Raw genomic sequence first — 18809 nt, forward strand, 5'->3', positions numbered from 1 at the left:
GGTTCAAGCCTTTGGGATTCTGCATCCACACAGGAGAATAGGAAGAAGCTCCTGGCCTCTGGTTTTAGATTGGTCATCTCCGGCCACTGTAGTCACTCGTGAAGTGAACCAGTGGACAGCAGATCTTTCTTTCCTTTTCTCAGTAAATCTGTCTTTTTCATGAAAAGAAATAAATCTTTAAAAGATAAATGAATAAAATTTCTATGATAAAACTCTTCCATAAATTACCCATTCATCCTTTTTATTAAATAATTCCAAAACAAAAGTTAAGGACAAATGAGGAAAAAAAACTAAAATGCAATCCCATTGGTTACTAATTTTATAATCATAAAAGCACTTTGTCACTGCTCCAAACATTAAATCCTCTTATGAGGAATCAATCGTATGGGCAGATGTTTAGCTTGGCACTGGATATGCCATCCAGAACACCTCTGTTCCAACACAGAGTGTCTGGGTTTGAGTACCAGCTCTGTGCTTGATTCTAGTTCCCTGCTAATGAGCACCTGGGAGGCAGCGCATGATGGCTCAAGTACTTGGGTTCTTGCCATGAACGTGAGACACCTGGATTGAGGTCCTGGCTCCCTAATTTGTTCTCGTTCATCCCCCAGTTGCTGTGCCATCTGGGGAATGAACTAATGGATAGAAACTATCTCCAAAATAGGTAAGTAAGTAAGTAAATAAATAAATAAATAGGACAACAGTTGCATTAATGAACTAAAAATACAGGAAGCTTCTTAAAAGTTAACTCAAAACAGACTTGAATTAGCTTTTCAGAAATCGCAGAAAATCACCAGATTTTAAAATTATTAGACCTTAACACTCTTGCATAAATACAACAATCTTAGTAATTGAGAATTTTTCCCCCATAGTGCATATACCAAAGTTAGAAATTTCCTCATGCATTATTGCTTAGACAGTCACTAAAGTAAAATTACCTTTTGGAGAACATCTAAAGCTGTAAGTACAGCTTCCTGTAAACTTGTCAAAACTGCTTCAGTGTAAGATGGAAGAATGAAAGGAGATGCATCTGAACTAATTGGGACTGAAACAGCACTGTGCAATATCACTCCCAATTTTTGCAAGTCATCCATGTTGAAGCCAGTTTTTATGTGTTGGTAGAGAGCTGGAAATATCTGAATTAAAGCTGTAAGAAAAGGCTGGCTGGGAATAAAAGTTAGTTTATCAAAAGCGATAGGAGGCTTAGTGCTTTCAGATCCAATTCTATACCAGGTATTCCACGCAGCCCACCAGAGATTCAAGTCTTCAAGCTCATCAGTAACTACTGGTGGCTCAGAACTACTGTATCTTCCAAGTCTTTCACCAATAGAATCTGTTCTTACAAATGGTCTGCTCATGGCAGGCCCTGATACGGACCCTATGAGGACAGGCACAGGCACATTAACAACAGGCGGTGTCTCTGGTTTCTCTGAGTCCCGAACAGGAGACACAATCTGTAAAATTTCCTGGAAGCTTTTCAGAGCTGCCAGAGAAACTTCATTGTTTTTGCTGAGTGCAGCTGATTGTATATGGTCAAGAAGAACATCCCAGGCTTTTGAAAAATCCCCTGTATTAAAAAGAAGAAAGAGTAAAATCTATTAGCATGAAAGTGATCAAAATGTCTCTAAATGTTAGACAATTTAAAGCATATCTGCGTTATTTTTCTGCTTACGTTTCCACAGATCTAAAAAAATTATGGTTAGGTACTAAGGTAGTTAACAATGTGAAATTTAAATCATTACAGTCCAGAAATTCAGAAAAAAAAACCTTTCAGATTAAAGGAGTAAAGGTATCGAGAACAAGTTAGTAGGTATACAAAATAATGTTTTGGTCTTAAAAACGAAATTCTAGGGCCCGGCATGGCAGTCTAGTGGCTGAAGTCCTCGCCTTGCAGGCTCGAGGATCCCATATGGGCGCCGGCTCTGATCCCAGCTGCTCCACTTCCCATTCAGCTCCCAGCTTGTGGCCTGGGAAGGCAGACAAAGCTAGCCCAAGGTCTTGGGACCCTGCACCACATAGGAGACCTGGAGAAGGCTCCTGGTTCGTGGCTTCAGTTACGGCCATTGTGGCTACTCGGGGACTGAACCAGTGGTCGGAAGATGTTTTTTTCTCTCTCTCTTCTGTGTAAACTCTGAATTCCCAATAAAAAATAAACAAATCTTTAGAAAAAAAAAAGGAAACTCTATAACTCTACCAATCGGCATCTGTGTCGATCGATAGATACACACATGCATATACACGTTTATAGTATTTCCTAGTACTTTTACCTAACAAGAATAGAATAAAAATATATGAGTAGAGGCTGGCATTGTAGTGTGGTGAGTAAAGCTGCCAGCATCCCATATGGACATCACATATGCTCCACTTTTGACTCACTTCCCTGATAACAGTCAGTGAAAAAACAATGGAAGATGGCCCAAAGACTTGGGCCCCTGCAACTCATGTGGGAGAGAGGGATGAAGCTCCTGGTTCCTGACTTTGTGGAAACCATCTCAGGAGTGAATCACTGGTTGAAAGATCACTTCCTCTTTCTGTCTCTTCCAGAAACTCTTACAAATAAATAAATCCTTAAAGATAAAAAAAAGTATGACTGAAACAATATTTTTTCAGTAACATATTCAGCTTATCCATATAACATTATTCATAATTAAATAAGACATTGTCTTTTTTATTTGAATTTGTGTGACATGGAGAGACAGACAGACAGAGATCGATCAATCTTCCATTACTGCTTCACTCCCTAAATGGCCTCCCAACAGCCAAGTCAGAGCCAGGATTTCATCCAGGTCTCTCACATTAGTAGCAGGGTACCAGACATCTGGGTCACCATGGTGCTGCCCAGGTGCATCAGCAGGGAGGCAGAGCTGACACAGAGAGCCAGGAATTGAAGCAGCACTCTTACAAGCAGCAGCTTAACGTGCTTTGACACAATGCTGGACTTGTCATTTTCACTCTTAATCACTGAAAATCAATGGAAAATTTAGAAACTGAAAAAGTCTGATACATGTTTTTAGTAAGTACAAGTATTTTAAATATACTGATAAAAAAACCCTTTGATTTTCATATATAAAAAATATTACAGCTGCACAATTTTCTTACATTTTCAGAATCTGAAACATGTGGGTCAGAGGACAGAGAGCTCCCATTCCCTGGTTCAATCTGCAGTGCCTGCACAGCCAGCACTAGAGCAGGCAGAAGCTGGGAGCTCGGACCTCAGTTAAGGTTTACACATGCGTGGCAAGGGCTCAACTACTTGAGCCAACAGGAAAATACAGATTTTTAAGTAAAGTGTTAAAAGCATTCTAACAAATTCTATGTTAAGACCATAAAAACTTCAAATACTTCTGCCTGTTAACATGTCAATTAAAAAGTCAGGAGAAAAACTACAACTACAGTAGCGATCAAATCTCCAATTTAGAATATTCAAAGTTATTTTGGAGGAATAATTTTCTGCCACTCGTTTATTAACACATTTTGTTTCTTGGAAGAAGTCTCCTTTCCAAAACACTAGTTATAATTATATACAGCATGTGGTTATGTCAATATGAACCTTATTCCAAAACAGTAAATGATCACTTAAAAGTCTATTAAGTCACATGAACATACAGAGCATATAAATACAAATAAAATAAGTACAATATTTTATGCAATATGTACAGAAGCATGTATAAAATATTTTGGTCATGTTTCTCCATTATCTCTATTGCAACCATCAAATTCCCAAGTATTATAATGTATATCCAGTCTTGGTCACAATGACATCACTGGTTAGATAATCACAGATTCAAGATAATTCTTTGCTGTGACAGGCATCATCCTTCGCTCTATTTCCTAGATGGCAGTAGTACCCATTCTTTTCCAGCTGCGACAACCAATATCTCTACAGTTACCAAACATTCTGTAAGCATAAACCTGGTAATGCTTGAGAAGCAATGACCAACACCACCAACAGCTTTCTAACTACATCTAGTCATCTTTTCCAGCTTCTGTAACATTCTACAAACACCAACCAAAGTGAAATTTCTGAACGTATATCTGATCATGTCACATCATGGATTAAAATTCTCCTATTTTACGTGTTCTGTCTACCAGACTATCTCTACTGCATCTACTTTTGCCTGATGTCTAAAACTTAGACAAAATATGACTTTCTCAAGGAAATCTGGACTCACAGCCTAGATGAAGATATATTTTAAGCTAACAATATTTCCTTGTAACATTTAACCATTGTATAATTTTGCTACCATTGTATATAGCTTAAGTAAGTGCTAGCCCACAGTAGCTAGATATTGTATATTTTCTCAGTGAATAGAATAAAAATGCAGATGGCCTCACACATAAAGACTGTGAAATAAGTTTTTCTTGGCATTAAATATAAATTCTAAAGGAATCTTCCATATTAATAAAAATTTCTTTCACATATCTGTTTAACCAGAAACAAACAAAAAAAATATACACACCTAAAGGTTGCAATAAATATCTTCTAGTGTTAAAGATTCTTGCTACTCCGGCTAATGTTAATACCCATGTCTCAGCCCACTGCTTCTCGGCTGTATCTCTTGAATGATGAATGAGAATATTGCCACCTCCAGACTCAATCTTTTCTTTGTCTGCAGTGGTAGAAGACTCTCGAACTCGGTCCAAAAGGTGGAAGAGTACCTAAACATTTATTGAAATGTCACATAAAAATATCAGCAACATAGCTCAAAGAACAGCATAGGAAATTAGAAATTATTACAAAAATGCCCTTGTTAGTATTATCAATTACAAAAATTGGAGGAACTGGTCATCAGAGGTGACAATGTATTTTATTCTAAGATCCTAGATTCTGAAAAATTAAAAGAGGGATCCAAAACAATTACAGTACACATTTGATAGAGATCATATCTGTAGCTCCAGGATTAACAATGGTGCTTCTCAACAACATCTGTGAGGGCTGGATAGTTGAGCCTGGTTGGATGGAACTAAGCTTCAATACCCATCAACATGTACAAGAGCCAAATGGGATGTGGGACAGACTGGACTAGTCTGTTACACATACCGGCAAACCAGGGTAGGGAGCGGGCCTGGTGGGAGTTACTGTGGGTCGCTCTGACCAGGCTGCAGTTCCTACTGGTTTATGTGAAGGTCGAGTATGTGCCGGGCAGAACCAGGCTGGACTGCAACATCCATTGGTTCCAGTGGAAGTCGGGGCTAAAAACAGAACCAACCCAGCAATTGCAACCACCAGCTGATCAGGGTGATGGACAGTGCCGGGCCCTGTGCTTGCAAATACACACAAGAATCTGGTCTGGAAAACACCTCAAAGTTTCTTTGGGGATCTCCCCAATCAAAATGCCAGACTCAGAACCCTAACCAAGAAAAGACAGAAGACAGAACAAGTCAATCAACCACCTCAGCTGTATGTTGGCAGTGAAATTCTGGGCAAATGGAGACTCTGTGATGGACTATGTCAATCTGTGGATTCTTCAACGACCTCATCGTGCTTGGAGTGGCGAGTTTGGCAGTGATTCATAACTGTTGAACTATCAAAACCACTTGAACAAGTATCTAAGAGCATGCCCCACAATCGGGAATAGGGGTGGGTGGGAAACTGGGTGGGGCTTATCCCTTAATATCCCCCTTTACCTCAGATACATGAAGGAAATAATAGTCTTACCCACTTCCCTATGACCCTTGAACCTTTTTACCCTAATTAACTATGTAAAGATTGTCAAAAATATAAAAAATGAAAAAAAAAAAACCAACAGTGTTTAACAATAACCAGAAAACAAGTAGTTGAGGCTCGAGAATGTTTACATTTAAAAAGAGGAACAGAAAAAAAAACTAGAATAAAAATCGAACAGAGAGGTAAATACAGGGTGTGAAACAAAAAGCAAGAAATGCAAAAATTTCAAGTAGAAAATAAAAGTGATAATATACTAAAAAATGATTAGGATGATGAAGCACGGCCAGAGTTAGTAGTCAGAAGAGCACCTGTAGGTTATGGACAATTCTTGTGACTCCCCACATGTGGTCTCTCAACAACATCAGCATCAGCATCACCTAGGAGCTTGACAGAAAAACTCTTGGGTGCCGATATTGTGACGCCGCAGGTTATGAGGCCACCTGCTATACTAGTATCACACATATCCACTGACTGGAATCTCAGCTGCTCCACTTCCAACCCAGTTGCCTGCTAATGTGTCTAGAAGAGCAGCAGACCATGGCCCAAAAGTGCTTGGACCCATGCAGCCACAAAGGAAACTCAGATGGAGTTCCAGGCTCCTGGCTTTGGCTTGGTACAGTCCTGATCATTGCAACCAGTTGGGGAGCGAGTCAGGAGGTGGAAGATCTCTCTCTTCTCTTTGCAATTCTGCCTTTCAAATAAATAAGTAAATTAAAAAAAAAAAAGGAAGGAAGAAAGAAAGGGAGACAAAGAAGGAAATCAAATTCTAAGGCAGGCCCTATTTCAAGCCAAAACAAAGCAGGAACTCTGAAGGCAAGATGGCAATGATGATGGTAGCTCAGCAATGAATGCTTTAAACAAGTCCTCTAGGAGACTGTCACACTTTAATGCTTACGTGACCCTAAAATAGAATTATTGGGAAACCAAATTATAAAGAGCTAGGAAAGAGGATGTGAGGGAGGGTTACAAATAGAATTTTATTAAAATAGAACCAATACAACACAAAGAAGCAGGCAATTTTTGGAAAGACAGAATGCTCACTAACAAGTTGTTCATTCTGCAAGATAATTTTAATAAGCGGGTAAAAAATGTATATTTAGCAAGTGACCATGAACACCTAACCAACTAGAGGTTATTTTTGTTTAAGTTTTTAGGTAGCTATCATTGGTATTTACATTCTTTTATAAGCAATTCTAAAATTCTAGTGTGATTGTATTTGAATAATGTAGCTCTCCAAACAAAAGCAGCACCCCATTGTGTGTTATGGATTGACCATACAGGCATTTGAGAAAACAGGGAAATAAAATTAAGGACAAAGGTAAAAATCAAAGCAGAAGTAGCAAGAGAGGAAGATAGAAAAATGAAAATGAAGTTTTTGTTAATTATTTTCTTCTTTAAGATGCAATGTAACATGACAAAATGAAATTCTCTGTTCTGTCAAATACATAAACATTTGTAAATTTTTCTTGAAGAAACACAAAGGAACAAGTTTCACTGAAAAAGTGTGTCTCAATTAAAAGCTTAGCAGCCCAGGCTATTTCACAGTACCTTCCAAATAACGGTGTGCCAGGTTGAGTGCTGTAATAAAGTTCCATGTGCTCCAATGGTAGAAAACAAAGTTTGCCCTGCACTCTTCCTGACAGCAGGACGGGGGTCCACACACAGTTCACCCAACTTTGCATAAAGACATAACCACAAGCAATCAAATGGTGGGGCAGGGTGGAACGGCCGATTCAAAATCTCTCCCTTCTCTTCTGCATGTTTCTGCTGTGCTGCCTCTTCCTTATTTAATTCTTTTTCAATAACTTCTCCTCTTTGGAAAAAATAATCTGAAATATTCCACTTCAAAGCAAAGTAGAAAAATACCATTTTATTCAGAGTTGATTTTAAACATGTAACATTTCAAAAACAAAGAAAAATATAGTATAGTGAACTGTAATACACTGATATATACCCATCATGTATAATTAACTATAAAGAATACCATAATACCATTACCAGCCTAACCAGATTAATTTCTTAATATCAATTAATAATAAACATGAATCTGTACAAAAGCAATTATTGCCTCTAAATACTATCAATGATGATCCCATTCTCAGACACACTAGTGAATGTAACAATTATGCCAATGGCAGAAACATAACAATTCAATATTGTGAATGTAATATGAATGTGTGGTACAATGGCTACTGGAATGTGGCTGCTGGCCCCAAGCCTCGCCAACAAAGACTCCTAACATCCAACACCTGCATTGGTATTAGCGCTTTAGCACTCCGCAATACCTACCTGAGGTAAATTTAAATTCAACTGTACAAATCTCTAAGTTATAATATATGTTTAAAAGATGCTAATTGTCTCTAAATACACATTATAAACAGGTCTCCTTATGTTCATTTCATGTAATATAAATGATATTCTAAATTCAAATATTTTATTATTTGTATAATCAAACTATATAAAATCAAGCTCAAGAGGCCAGTAATTTAACAAGGTTGAATAAAACAGAATTAAAATACATGTTTCAGAGTTTTGGTTCCTCCACTATTATACGTAGCTAACAGAACACTGTTGGCAGATTATAAGACTGCATAAATGGTAACACCTTTTGTATAAGTTTGATTTGCTAAATAGTCAATGAAATCACTGATTAAAAACAACCAAAAGATTAACCTATAACTCTAAAGTCAATGGAAGATTTTCTGTGTATACTATTACTAAATTCTCTCACAACCAACCCTGTAAAAGCCTAATGTCAAGTTATTATACAAAGACAATTCCAAATATTCTATTAATGAATTATTAAGTAATATTACTGAACTCTTCATGCAACCTATAAATTTGATACTTACAAGTCATTTAAGTAATTCCCATGCAGTCAAAAACACTTACTTTCACTGAATCAAAGTTATCTCTAAGTTATGTCATTATAAGAAAGGTAATGTTACTTACCAATAAACCTATTGAGGTTAAACTAATATTAAGTTCTTGGTTATGAAGTCCAAAGCTACCTGCAACTTCTACAACTATCTGAAGGCAAGTGCAAGGCATTGTTGGTAAAAAATCAGTCACTACCAACTGAAGACACTGGAATGCAGTTCGTATCAAGGACTCTCTAAAAAAAATTAAAGAAAAAATACATAATGATCTATTTAAGTGAAATAAGCAAATACAAATCGTAAAATAATACTAACCAAAGAAATTAGAGGAAATATTCTCCAACAGAGATCTTGTAATATTGACCTAAATGTAAGTACACTTTTAAACAAAAATAACAAATAAACCTTGCAGATAAAATAAATCAGGTATTAACAAAATAAGTATTAATATCAAATTATTACTATGTGTAGACTAAAGAAAATGTAAAATGATGATTGAGAAAAGATTCACCAGATATTTTCCCCCATTTTATCCAGCACTGTGCCTAAATGTACAAACACAATGTGCTCACTGAAAAAAAGAGTGAATTTCTAATTCTTTCATATCTCACATAAATATTCAAAGGAATATAAGAATCTACATCTAGTCTGTCAGAAGAGTTACAAATATCAGATGAAAAGAATAAGTATACACTTTCAGTTAAAATGCTAGTAGTAAGCAATAACAGTGAAAATAAAAATTATGATGGTTAATAGTTTTTGAGTGCTTTTTATGTCATAGACTTTCTAAGCATCTTATACATACTAATTTGCTTTGGTGTCACAATAATTTTACACATTACATTGGGGAGAAGAAAAAACTAGCTTGATCTTAGTTATTTGCTTAAAGAAATGTGTTACTATAAATGCCTGAGAAAAATCAGTTTTCCATAAATTATTAGGCATCTTGATGATCTAAAATTGCTCTACTGAATCGTTACAATAAAAATGTGAGCCCCACACTTCAAAATTACAAATATATCCAATGCCTGCAAAATCCCCCCACTGCAATGTCCTCATCCATTTCCTCTCAATGGATATGCTTTCTTCCGTATTCCCTTTCAAGACAGTGAAGGCACTACGCGTTAAACTGCTTCAGAAACCTGCAGTAATTCCTGCTTGCCATAGCCCCTGGAGTCGATCTGCTAAATCTGAAGACTTTTATTTCTAGAAAACCTCTGTATACACACACATACACACTCATTTGCTACCCTCCTGCCCATGCTAAAGTTGCAGTGTAACTACAAAATTACATCTGAACACATCAGTCCTCTGCTTAAAGTCCTAAATTGTCTCCCAAATGTACTTGAAACTAATCCAAGAAGCTCATAAAAGCATAAAAGTTTCCTCATTTTGCCTTTGCCTCTGCCCCTGCTGCTGGAGCTCTATTCTCTCCTGCCATAACAAACTACTTTCTTCCTGGAAGCGCTACTGCAAGTACTTGTTTCTTTCCTATAGCACAATTGCACTTCCAGGGCACCAGCTATTTATCTGTGTGGCCAGAGTGACTAGCAAGCATGGCGTGAGGAATACACAAGACAAAAAACCCTGTGTAATACTCAAGTGAATATACAGTAATTTTGAAGTAGTTTCAGATACTTCCCAATACATAGGAAGGTCAAATTCTAAATAGTATTTCACATCTTACCAAATATTTATTTCACCAAAAGAAAGCCCAATCATGCAAGTGTAATAAAACTTACTAGACTGATTCATCTTTCTTAGCATAAGATTTGTGCTCCCGTATGAATATCAAATAAACAGCAATTCTTCCACCCTTCTGAAACAAAAAGAATCCCCCCAAATACTCTATAGCTACTTGAAAGTAGAGGTAAAAAAAACTCTCACAGATCTTGAACTTCACAGATCTTGAACTTCAGTTTCCATAAATAATTATCACCACCACAGATTGTAGCATGGATTCCCTTTATACCGGCATCACTTTTTGGATGTTAGCTATGAACACTTACCCTTGATCATTTCTAATTGCGCCCATGACTCCAAGCACTAATGGCCATCCAGGTCCAAGGCTGTCTCCTTGACTCTGGAGAATCTGTAATACACATTCTAATTGCTTGAGTCGGATATCAGGATGGTTGATATTGGACATCTCCTTTAATGGGTTCAATAAAAGCAACTGCAGCCGCTGAAAAGGGGGCAAGAAACTGATTAGGGAAAGAAGCCCCCAAAAAGACAAGAAGCTGTTGCTTTTGGTTAAGTTAAATTTGCCTCCATTCAGAGCACTGCATTAAGTTAACTTTTTCTATATTTTCTATTTTTCTATTTTTAACAAACAGTGATTTCTCTAACAGTAACCATTTTAAACTTGTTTTAGCATCTAGTTTTTAAATAAGAAAAAAAATCAATCTTTGAATTATTATATTCAAGATAAAAACAATTTTAAGATTTATCTATTTACTTTCAATGTTAGAGTTACAAAAAGATAGAAAGAATCTTCCGTCAGCTGACTCACTCTCCACATGACCACAAGAGCCAGCATGAAGCCAGGCTGACACAGGAGCTACTGGTTTCACATGGTATCCCAAGAACTTGTATCATCTACTGCTGCTTGTCCCAGGCCATTAGTAGGAAGCTAGATTGGATTTAGAGCAGCCAGAACACAAAGTGGCACCCATCTGGAATGCCAGTGTCACAGGCAGTGGCTTTATTTGCTACACCACAACACCAGCCTCTGTTGCCTTACTTTAAAACACATCGGGGAGAATCAAGATGGTGGAATAGGGTAAGGACACGTTTAAACAAGTGGAGAAACATTAGTCAGCGTAAAGCAAAGAGGACACATTCCAGGAAACAGGAGAAGACAGAACAACAGCAGAGGGGTACCTGGAGACTGACACATAAAGGAAAGCACTGGACACAATGGTGTGGTGTTGCAGTGACTGATACCCCAGTGGCATTCAGCCAGTGACCATGTGATTTGCACTGGCAGCTTGAACTCCACCAGCACCAAGGTGGGAAAGAACATTCACCAGGATCTCAGGAGGTGAACCCAAAGAACTGCTCATTATGCTGGTCTGTTTAATTTGACCAGGAGAAAGGCAGGGTGGCAGGTCCCAGTACGCCAGTGTGCGTACGTGGTAGATTTCCCAGCCCAGTCTGCCCACTAGAGCTGAATCAGGCACCATTTTGTTTAAGTAGGCAAAGGCTATGGTTTGGACTACACATGTACTGAGCTGGAAGTGAATTCACTTCCGGCTCAGTGAACTACAACAATGTGGCATCCTTAATTTCTTTTTTCTTCCTGTTGTTGATTTTCTATTGCGGCTTTTCATTTAAGGGGACATGCAGTAACTGTGTACTGGAGATTATCATATCCAGATGTGAGGATGCAATGCAGTATGCATCTCTACTTCCAGACAAAGATGGACTCCCAATGCAACTGCTTACTATATTTTAACAACAGGATACTGGACTCTGCCATTGTCCATGCCCTCAATGATGTACATATGACTGTTTATGAAGAACTATACTATAGTAATGATATAGGGGAACTCAGTGAGAGAGGAGGGGATGAAGTAGGGGGTAAGGGAAATCCCTGTGCCTAAGAAACTCTATCATAAAATGATAATAATAACAACAACAACAATAATAAAAGCAAAATTAAAAGAAAATAAATAATTAAAAAGAAAAACATCAATTACAAACCAAAATAGAAATGAAACTCACAGAAAGAATTATATCCCTAACTACAATAAAAGAGATGAAAACAAGTCCTACTTCTTAAGATTACCTTGCATGTATTTTATCAATATATATCACATCGATTTAAATTTAAACTTCTCCAGTGTCACGTATTAAATGAAGCTACAGTACATCTGACAAAAATACATATGGGAGGCATTAACAGAGCTGATGTAAAACTACAAAATCCGTTGAAGAATAAAAAGAAAACACTCTGTTCTTTTTAAGTATACAAAAGCACTTGCTTTATTTAACATTTTCTCCTCTATAGAGATTCATCTACATGGTTCACTGACAGCACATATTTATTAACCTCTCTCTATGTGCCATGAATTAAGCTGGACACTGAAGATATTAAAATAAACTGACAAGCAACAGGCTTTTAGCCTAGTGCCCAAGATATCCATGCTCACACCACGATACCAGGGTTCGAAGTCTAACTCTGACTCCTGACTCCAGTTTCCCACCTAAAGTAGGTCCTGGGAAGCAGCAGTGATACCTCAAGTAATTGATTCATGCGTCTCTATAGCAGCCCTGGATTGCACGGTTAGCTCCTTATTTTGACTCCCACCCAGCACCTATCATTAAGGGCACTTTGAGAAATGACTGTAAAATTAAAGCTCCCTCTGCCTCTATAGTAAGTAAAAATAAAATAGTAAGAAATATCGTCTCAAAAATCTCAAAGTGTAAATAAATAAATAAATACATAGATACATACATAAATAAATAAAGTCATCTAAATGTAGGTGCTCTAATAGCCTAGATTTTCTCTGTCTGACTTCAACATTCTATTCCAGGAGCTATATTCAATAATAATGTGTTGAACACATTTGAAGTAGACAACTACAATACAATATGATGATGAGGGCATTGGAGATGGATACTAAACACCACAGTCCCACTCAATCTCACCTACTCACATCCTGAAACAATAAAGTTGAGATTTTTAGAAACTGTAAGATCTTTGAGAATCCCATGAGAAAGGTAAAATTTTGGAAATATAAAATAACTCCAGATTACTTTTTTTAAAAATGTGTTTCACTGTTTTGTTTTGTTTCTTATATAAGGGTAATACTACAAGAAAAAAAAGAGAAACAAACTCAGGTGAGAATCAAAGCCTCAGCATGACATGAAGACAGAACCTGCAGACTGGGAGAGAAATTCTAGTGAGTAGCCTAGGTCATGGTCATTCACAAGGGGCTTAAGGTATTCTTTATGAAGACAACCCAAAAATCTATCTTCTGTGAGAGAGCCATAGTTAAGTTTAAAAATCCTATAATTAGTTCAAAAGAGGAAAGATGACTTTATCTCAAAATATTCTCTTAAAAAATGGGATAAAGTTCTTTTTTTACCTGGTTTTGTGAAAGTGGAGGATCATGATTAAATGTTAATCCTGCTTTAATAAGTGAAGTTAAAGCTTCGGCTCCCCATTCTCTCATTCGAGAGTTTGGATGCTGGCAGACCTAAAGATACATATATGGAACAAAAATTAGATAATTCATTTGTATATAAAAGCTACAAAGCACACACTTAAGAAAAAACATTTCCTGTTCTTTTCACATTCTAAAAGTTATGTCAAAATATCCAATAAGCACTGGAAAAAGAATTATATATCCCAAATATAATCAAGCTTACCTTCTGAATAAGAGCAAGAGGAAGCAATAGGAAAAAAAAAAAGAAGAAGAAAAATATCAAACTAAAATAAGTCACAGAGAAGAAGAATTTCCTAAAGTGATAAATCTTCAGAATAAACAAAATAAGTAAGCTGATACTAAGGTTAAATTTGTAATTAAATACCATGCTAAAATTTGGAAAACCTTATTCATTGTCATTTGATAGCACTATCCAATAATACAGGAATCTGTGCATGTCCTTAATCACCCATAAAAAATAATCTCATAAATTAACAAACAATCAAAAAAACTCATGACGAGCAAGTGTTTAGTTTTGTGACTAGGATACCAGTTAAGAGCCTGGCATCCTACATCAGGGTGACTGACCCGGCTCTGCTTCCTGACTTCATCTTACTGCTAAAGGAAACTCTGGGAGGCAGCAGAGTGGCTGAAAAGACTGGATTCCTGACCTTCACACCCCAGCCTTGGCCTAACTACTGCATGCGTTTGGGGAAGTTAACCAACATGTGGGCTCTGTCTTTGCCCCATGGGTATGTTTATTTTTTTATTTTTTGGCACGTCTTGGTACTTTAATCCTCTGATTTCTTTTTTTTTTATTGTTATTAACATTGTATTATGTGATACAGTTTTATAGGCCCATGGGTATGTTTATAAATAAATATTTTAAAAACATACTCAAAAAAGGAAAAAAACTCATGTACAATTATTTTTCTTATTAAGAGTTCCAACATAACAATCAACTATACCAACCGAACCGAAATTGTATAAACACATGTACTGAAGAAAACAGCTAGTTATTAACCAGCAGTTAAATATTAAAAATATCCCAACTTCAAACAAAATTAATGTAAAACCAGACAGAATCCACAGCACAATTCATAATTAGAGACAACTTAAGAAGACAATATCACCATTGTGTCAAAGATCATAAGTCAGCACATGTAATACTTCTATGCTGCAATTGTCTTGATGTTTTGGAATTACCTAAAACTGAGGTGGCTCAAAAATTATTACAGTTAGAGGAAAAAAGTACCAAGCTAACAGCTGATTTCACTGATATTTTTCATTTTTAAAAAACGATTTTCAGTCAGTTAAAGCAACATACTCTTTCTGTAAACCAATTACTATACAATTTTAGTTCTTAATAAATACATATAAATACAGCATCAACAAAGTTTGAGGATGATGGGTATTAATGCTGATTTTCCAAATGGTTATCTATAACTGTTAGTTTAACATGCATGTCTCCAGTAACAAAAAACTAAAATATAATATTTTACCTCAAGCAGATGGCCAGTTAAAGGTCGCCATAAGATTTCTATTCGGTGCATATTAACTAGACCAGTTTCTAACAACTTGGCAACAGCAAAAAGTGATGGTTCCTAGGCAGAAAACATACTTCATATTGATATAAGGAACATACTTGTTACTTTCACTGCAAATAAAATATTCTGAAGAGTATGGCTATAACTAAATTAAGATTAGTAACAAACATAACAAAATCTGCTATCCCAGGACAAGCCATTTTGTTACCCAGAATAGCTCCTAGTTAGAAAATCTGATTAAGAGAACACTTTAATAGGGAAATGATGAAATGCCAAAAATTACACAGACGCAAAGGAAAGAATCATCCTCATTAGGGACGCCTTAAAATGCCTGGGCTACGGTAGGTGTAATACCAGGAAATCACGAGTATGGCAGAGCTCAGGGCTGTCAGTTCCAGAATGGCAAAGACAGCAGACACAAGTTTTCCAGTCTCTAACAGAAACAACCAATAAGCACGTGGCATTTATCCTATGCATTTGGCCAAACTAGAGTACTGGGAACTTGGGTCAGGAGAACCGTTTCAGAGCAGATGAAACAGAAACTCTACCTAGTCCAACATTAGCGGAGGTGGTAAAACATGCTAAAGTGCAGGTTCAGCTGATGAAAGTCACAAGTTATTTCCTAAAGTGTGGCTGTGGTATCTAACAAAAACATTGCACTAAAAAAATATGGCAAGATAATATAAACAAGAAATTATGAGAATAATATGTTTTCAAAGGCAATAATCTTTATATTTTTAAAATTTTAACAGTGTTGATGAAACCTAGCATGAAAATTTCTTATAGTATCTCTCCTTCCTAGAAGTCTTTGAACTGTGAATTAAGAAGATTGTGGTGTAGGACAAATTCTCAGATGGCAAGGCTGCCCTTTCCCAAGCGTACTAACGATATAGTTAACCTAAAAACAAAATTGATGGTAGAAAAATTCACACAACTCGCTAGCGATATTATGGCATACAGTATTAAGATTGTGAAGTTTAAACAGCCTGCGGTATCAACTCTTCCATGTCATAGTAACTTAACTTTGGGTAATATACAAACTGCTTTTTCTTCATCTATTGGGTAAAGCCCTAACAGTACTAAGAACTCCTTAGGTTAGAAACTGCCAGGCATGGAAGTCACCTGAAACACTGCCTGCCACTGCTTCTTTCTCCACCTCCTTATACCTTAACCCAGCTCTACACACAAGCCATGTGGACATTTAGCAGAGCACTAGACACCCAAGGCTCCGACCTAAAGATTGTTACTCTGGAATATGAAAGGCTATGGTTTTTTATATATATTTTTAAAGATTTATTTATTTTCATTGCAAAGTCAGATATACAGAGAGGAGGAGACAGAGGAAGATCTTCCATCCATCCATTCACTCCCCAAATGGCAGCAACAGCTGGAACTGAACTGATCTGAAGCCTGAAGCCAGGAGCCAAGAGCCTCTTCAGGGTCCCCCACATGCATGCAGGTTCCCAAGGCTTTGGGCTGTCTTTGACCACTTTCCCAGGCCACAAGCAGGGAGCTGGATGGTAAGTGGGGCTACTGAAATTAGAACTGGCACCCATATGGGATCCCAGCACGTACAAGGTGAAGACTTTAACCAGTAGGCTACTGCACCAGGCCCTGGTTTTTTATTTTTAAAAAATGCTCTAGCTACCTCTGTTGTACCTCTAAGATGAAATCACTAACAAGGGAGTTAAGAATGCAGCTTGAGTGAGCTGTGTGCATCTCCGCTTGCTGACAGTTGCTGAACATGTGACCTCAGGAATACTTACAGGTGCCACTGAACCTTACAGAGTTGCCTTAGTAGTGCTCAGCAAGAACCAAGCTCTTAATGAATACTATCTCATATTTCTGTTTTCCTACTGAGCTTAGTCATGGTGGCCTGGGTGGCATTAGTGTCACCTTCTAATAACAAGCTTTGTCATATTACTTCCTAAACACATTGAGACAAAATACTGCAACAGCAACTAAAAACGCTAAGCTAGTCATTTTAAGCCCACAGTTGAGAAAAATCATTAGACACTTTAATACCTAGAATAGCTAATTCATTCAAAACAACTACCATTGCTTAATCACCTGTTTTTCTAAAATGTAGAAAAGCTTGCTATTATTTGCGAATAAACAATCTGTATGAACGCGTAACTGGGTTAATCTTCTATAGCTTTTATCTATAAATACTTTGCAAAGTTTACATTGAATGCTTATAGTACTCTACACCATTAAAAATCCAAAATTGATTTTTTTTAAAGACTTGTTTATTTGAAAGGCAGAGTTATAAAAAGCAGTGACAGAAGGAAGAAGGGTAGGGAGGAGAGGAGAGAGGGAAAGCTAGATCTTCCATCAGCTGGTTTACTCTCCAAATAGTCACAACAGTCCAAAGCCAGGAACAAGGAGCTCCTTCTGGGTCCTGCATAAGTATAACCCCCCAAGCACTGGGGCCGCCCTCCACTGCTTTCTCAGGCACATTAGCAGGGAGCAGGATTGGAAATGTAACAATCACTCTCCAAGTGACCGTAATGGCCGCTGTCAGCCCAATCCGAAGTCAGGAGCCAGGAACTTCCTCTGGGTCTCCCACAAGGGTACAGGGTCCCAAGGCTTTGACCGGTCTCCAACTGATTTCCCAGACTACAAGCAGGAAGTGGGATGGGAAGCAGGGCTGCCGGGATTGGAACCTGCGCCCATATGGGACCCTGGCAGGTTCAAGGCAAGGACTTTCGCCGCTTGGCCAATGCACCAGGCCTTAGACCATAATTTCTTATAACATTTTTCTCTTTTAAGGTCCATGAGTCTTCCCTTTACTCAGTGGCTGTATCTTAGCACTCCTTCCACGTCCAGCTCCAATCACACTGCTTCATCTTGAGTAATCTTTACTCATCATAATAGAAATATGTATTAAAAACAGCTTATGTAACCAGTAACAAAGACTCCAAGAATAAGTCACTTAAAATGTATACACACTTTCATACTATCTTAACTGTCACTTAACCACAAATCAAGTAGTTCATATGCCCTTTTGAAAATAAAAACTCTTATTTCTTGTAAATCTCGTCAGAGTGCCACGTATATGGTGAGCATAATGTGTTTCCAGATTGAATAAATGCTTTAGACATTACCTTATGAGCTTACTTAAATTTTTAAAAACTATATTTATGTGTAAGAATTAATTTTAAAGATGTAGCAGTATTCAAGAAATCAAGAGGGATGATATTGAACAGAGTGTTTAGGATGCCATATGGGATACCTGCATCACATAAAAGAGTACACGGGTATGGGCCCAGCGCTGTGGCCTAGCAACTGACGTCTTGGCCTTGAATGCACCCGGGATCCCATATGGGCACCGGTTCTAATCCCGGCAGCTCCACTTCCCATCCAGCTCCCTGCTTGTGGCCTGGGAAAGCAGTTGAGGATGGCCCAAAGCTTTGGGAACCTGATCCCGGCAGGGGCAGATCTGGAAGAGGTTCCTGGCTATTGGCTTAGGATCAGCACAGCACCGGCTGTTGCACTCACTTGGGGAGTGAATCAATGGATGGAGCATCTTCCTCTCATCCTCTCCTCCTTTCTGTATATCTGA

General features: G+C 37.5%; 1 protein-coding gene across 4 annotated transcripts in view; it reads right to left on the reverse strand.

The window, feature by feature from the left end:
• The window catches only part of MON2 (MON2 homolog, regulator of endosome-to-Golgi trafficking), an 83989-nt gene that overhangs the window by 25300 nt on the left and 39880 nt on the right, over positions 1-18809 (reverse strand). For 3 of the 4 annotated variants that reach the window (XM_040982596.1, XM_040982587.1, XM_040982578.1), the window contains exons 20-26: positions 15200-15301; positions 13638-13748; positions 10554-10729; positions 8618-8780; positions 7214-7507; positions 4458-4656; positions 936-1564 (exon numbers count right to left, since the gene is read on the reverse strand). In XM_040982596.1, the coding sequence (XP_040838530.1) occupies positions 936-1564; positions 4458-4656; positions 7214-7507; positions 8618-8780; positions 10554-10729; positions 13638-13748; positions 15200-15301 (1674 nt within the window). Of the gene's footprint in view, positions 1-935; positions 1565-4457; positions 4657-7213; positions 7508-8617; positions 8781-10553; positions 10730-13637; positions 13749-13920; positions 13924-15199; positions 15302-18809 lie in introns of all 4 variants that reach the window. The other variant, XM_040982571.1, reaches the window with a different exon arrangement.

This window comes from Ochotona curzoniae, unplaced genomic scaffold, assembly GCF_017591425.1.
Source record: "Ochotona curzoniae isolate NIBS_2020 unplaced genomic scaffold, NIBS_Ocur_1.0 contig_1014, whole genome shotgun sequence".
NCBI lineage: Eukaryota > Metazoa > Chordata > Mammalia > Lagomorpha > Ochotonidae > Ochotona > Ochotona curzoniae.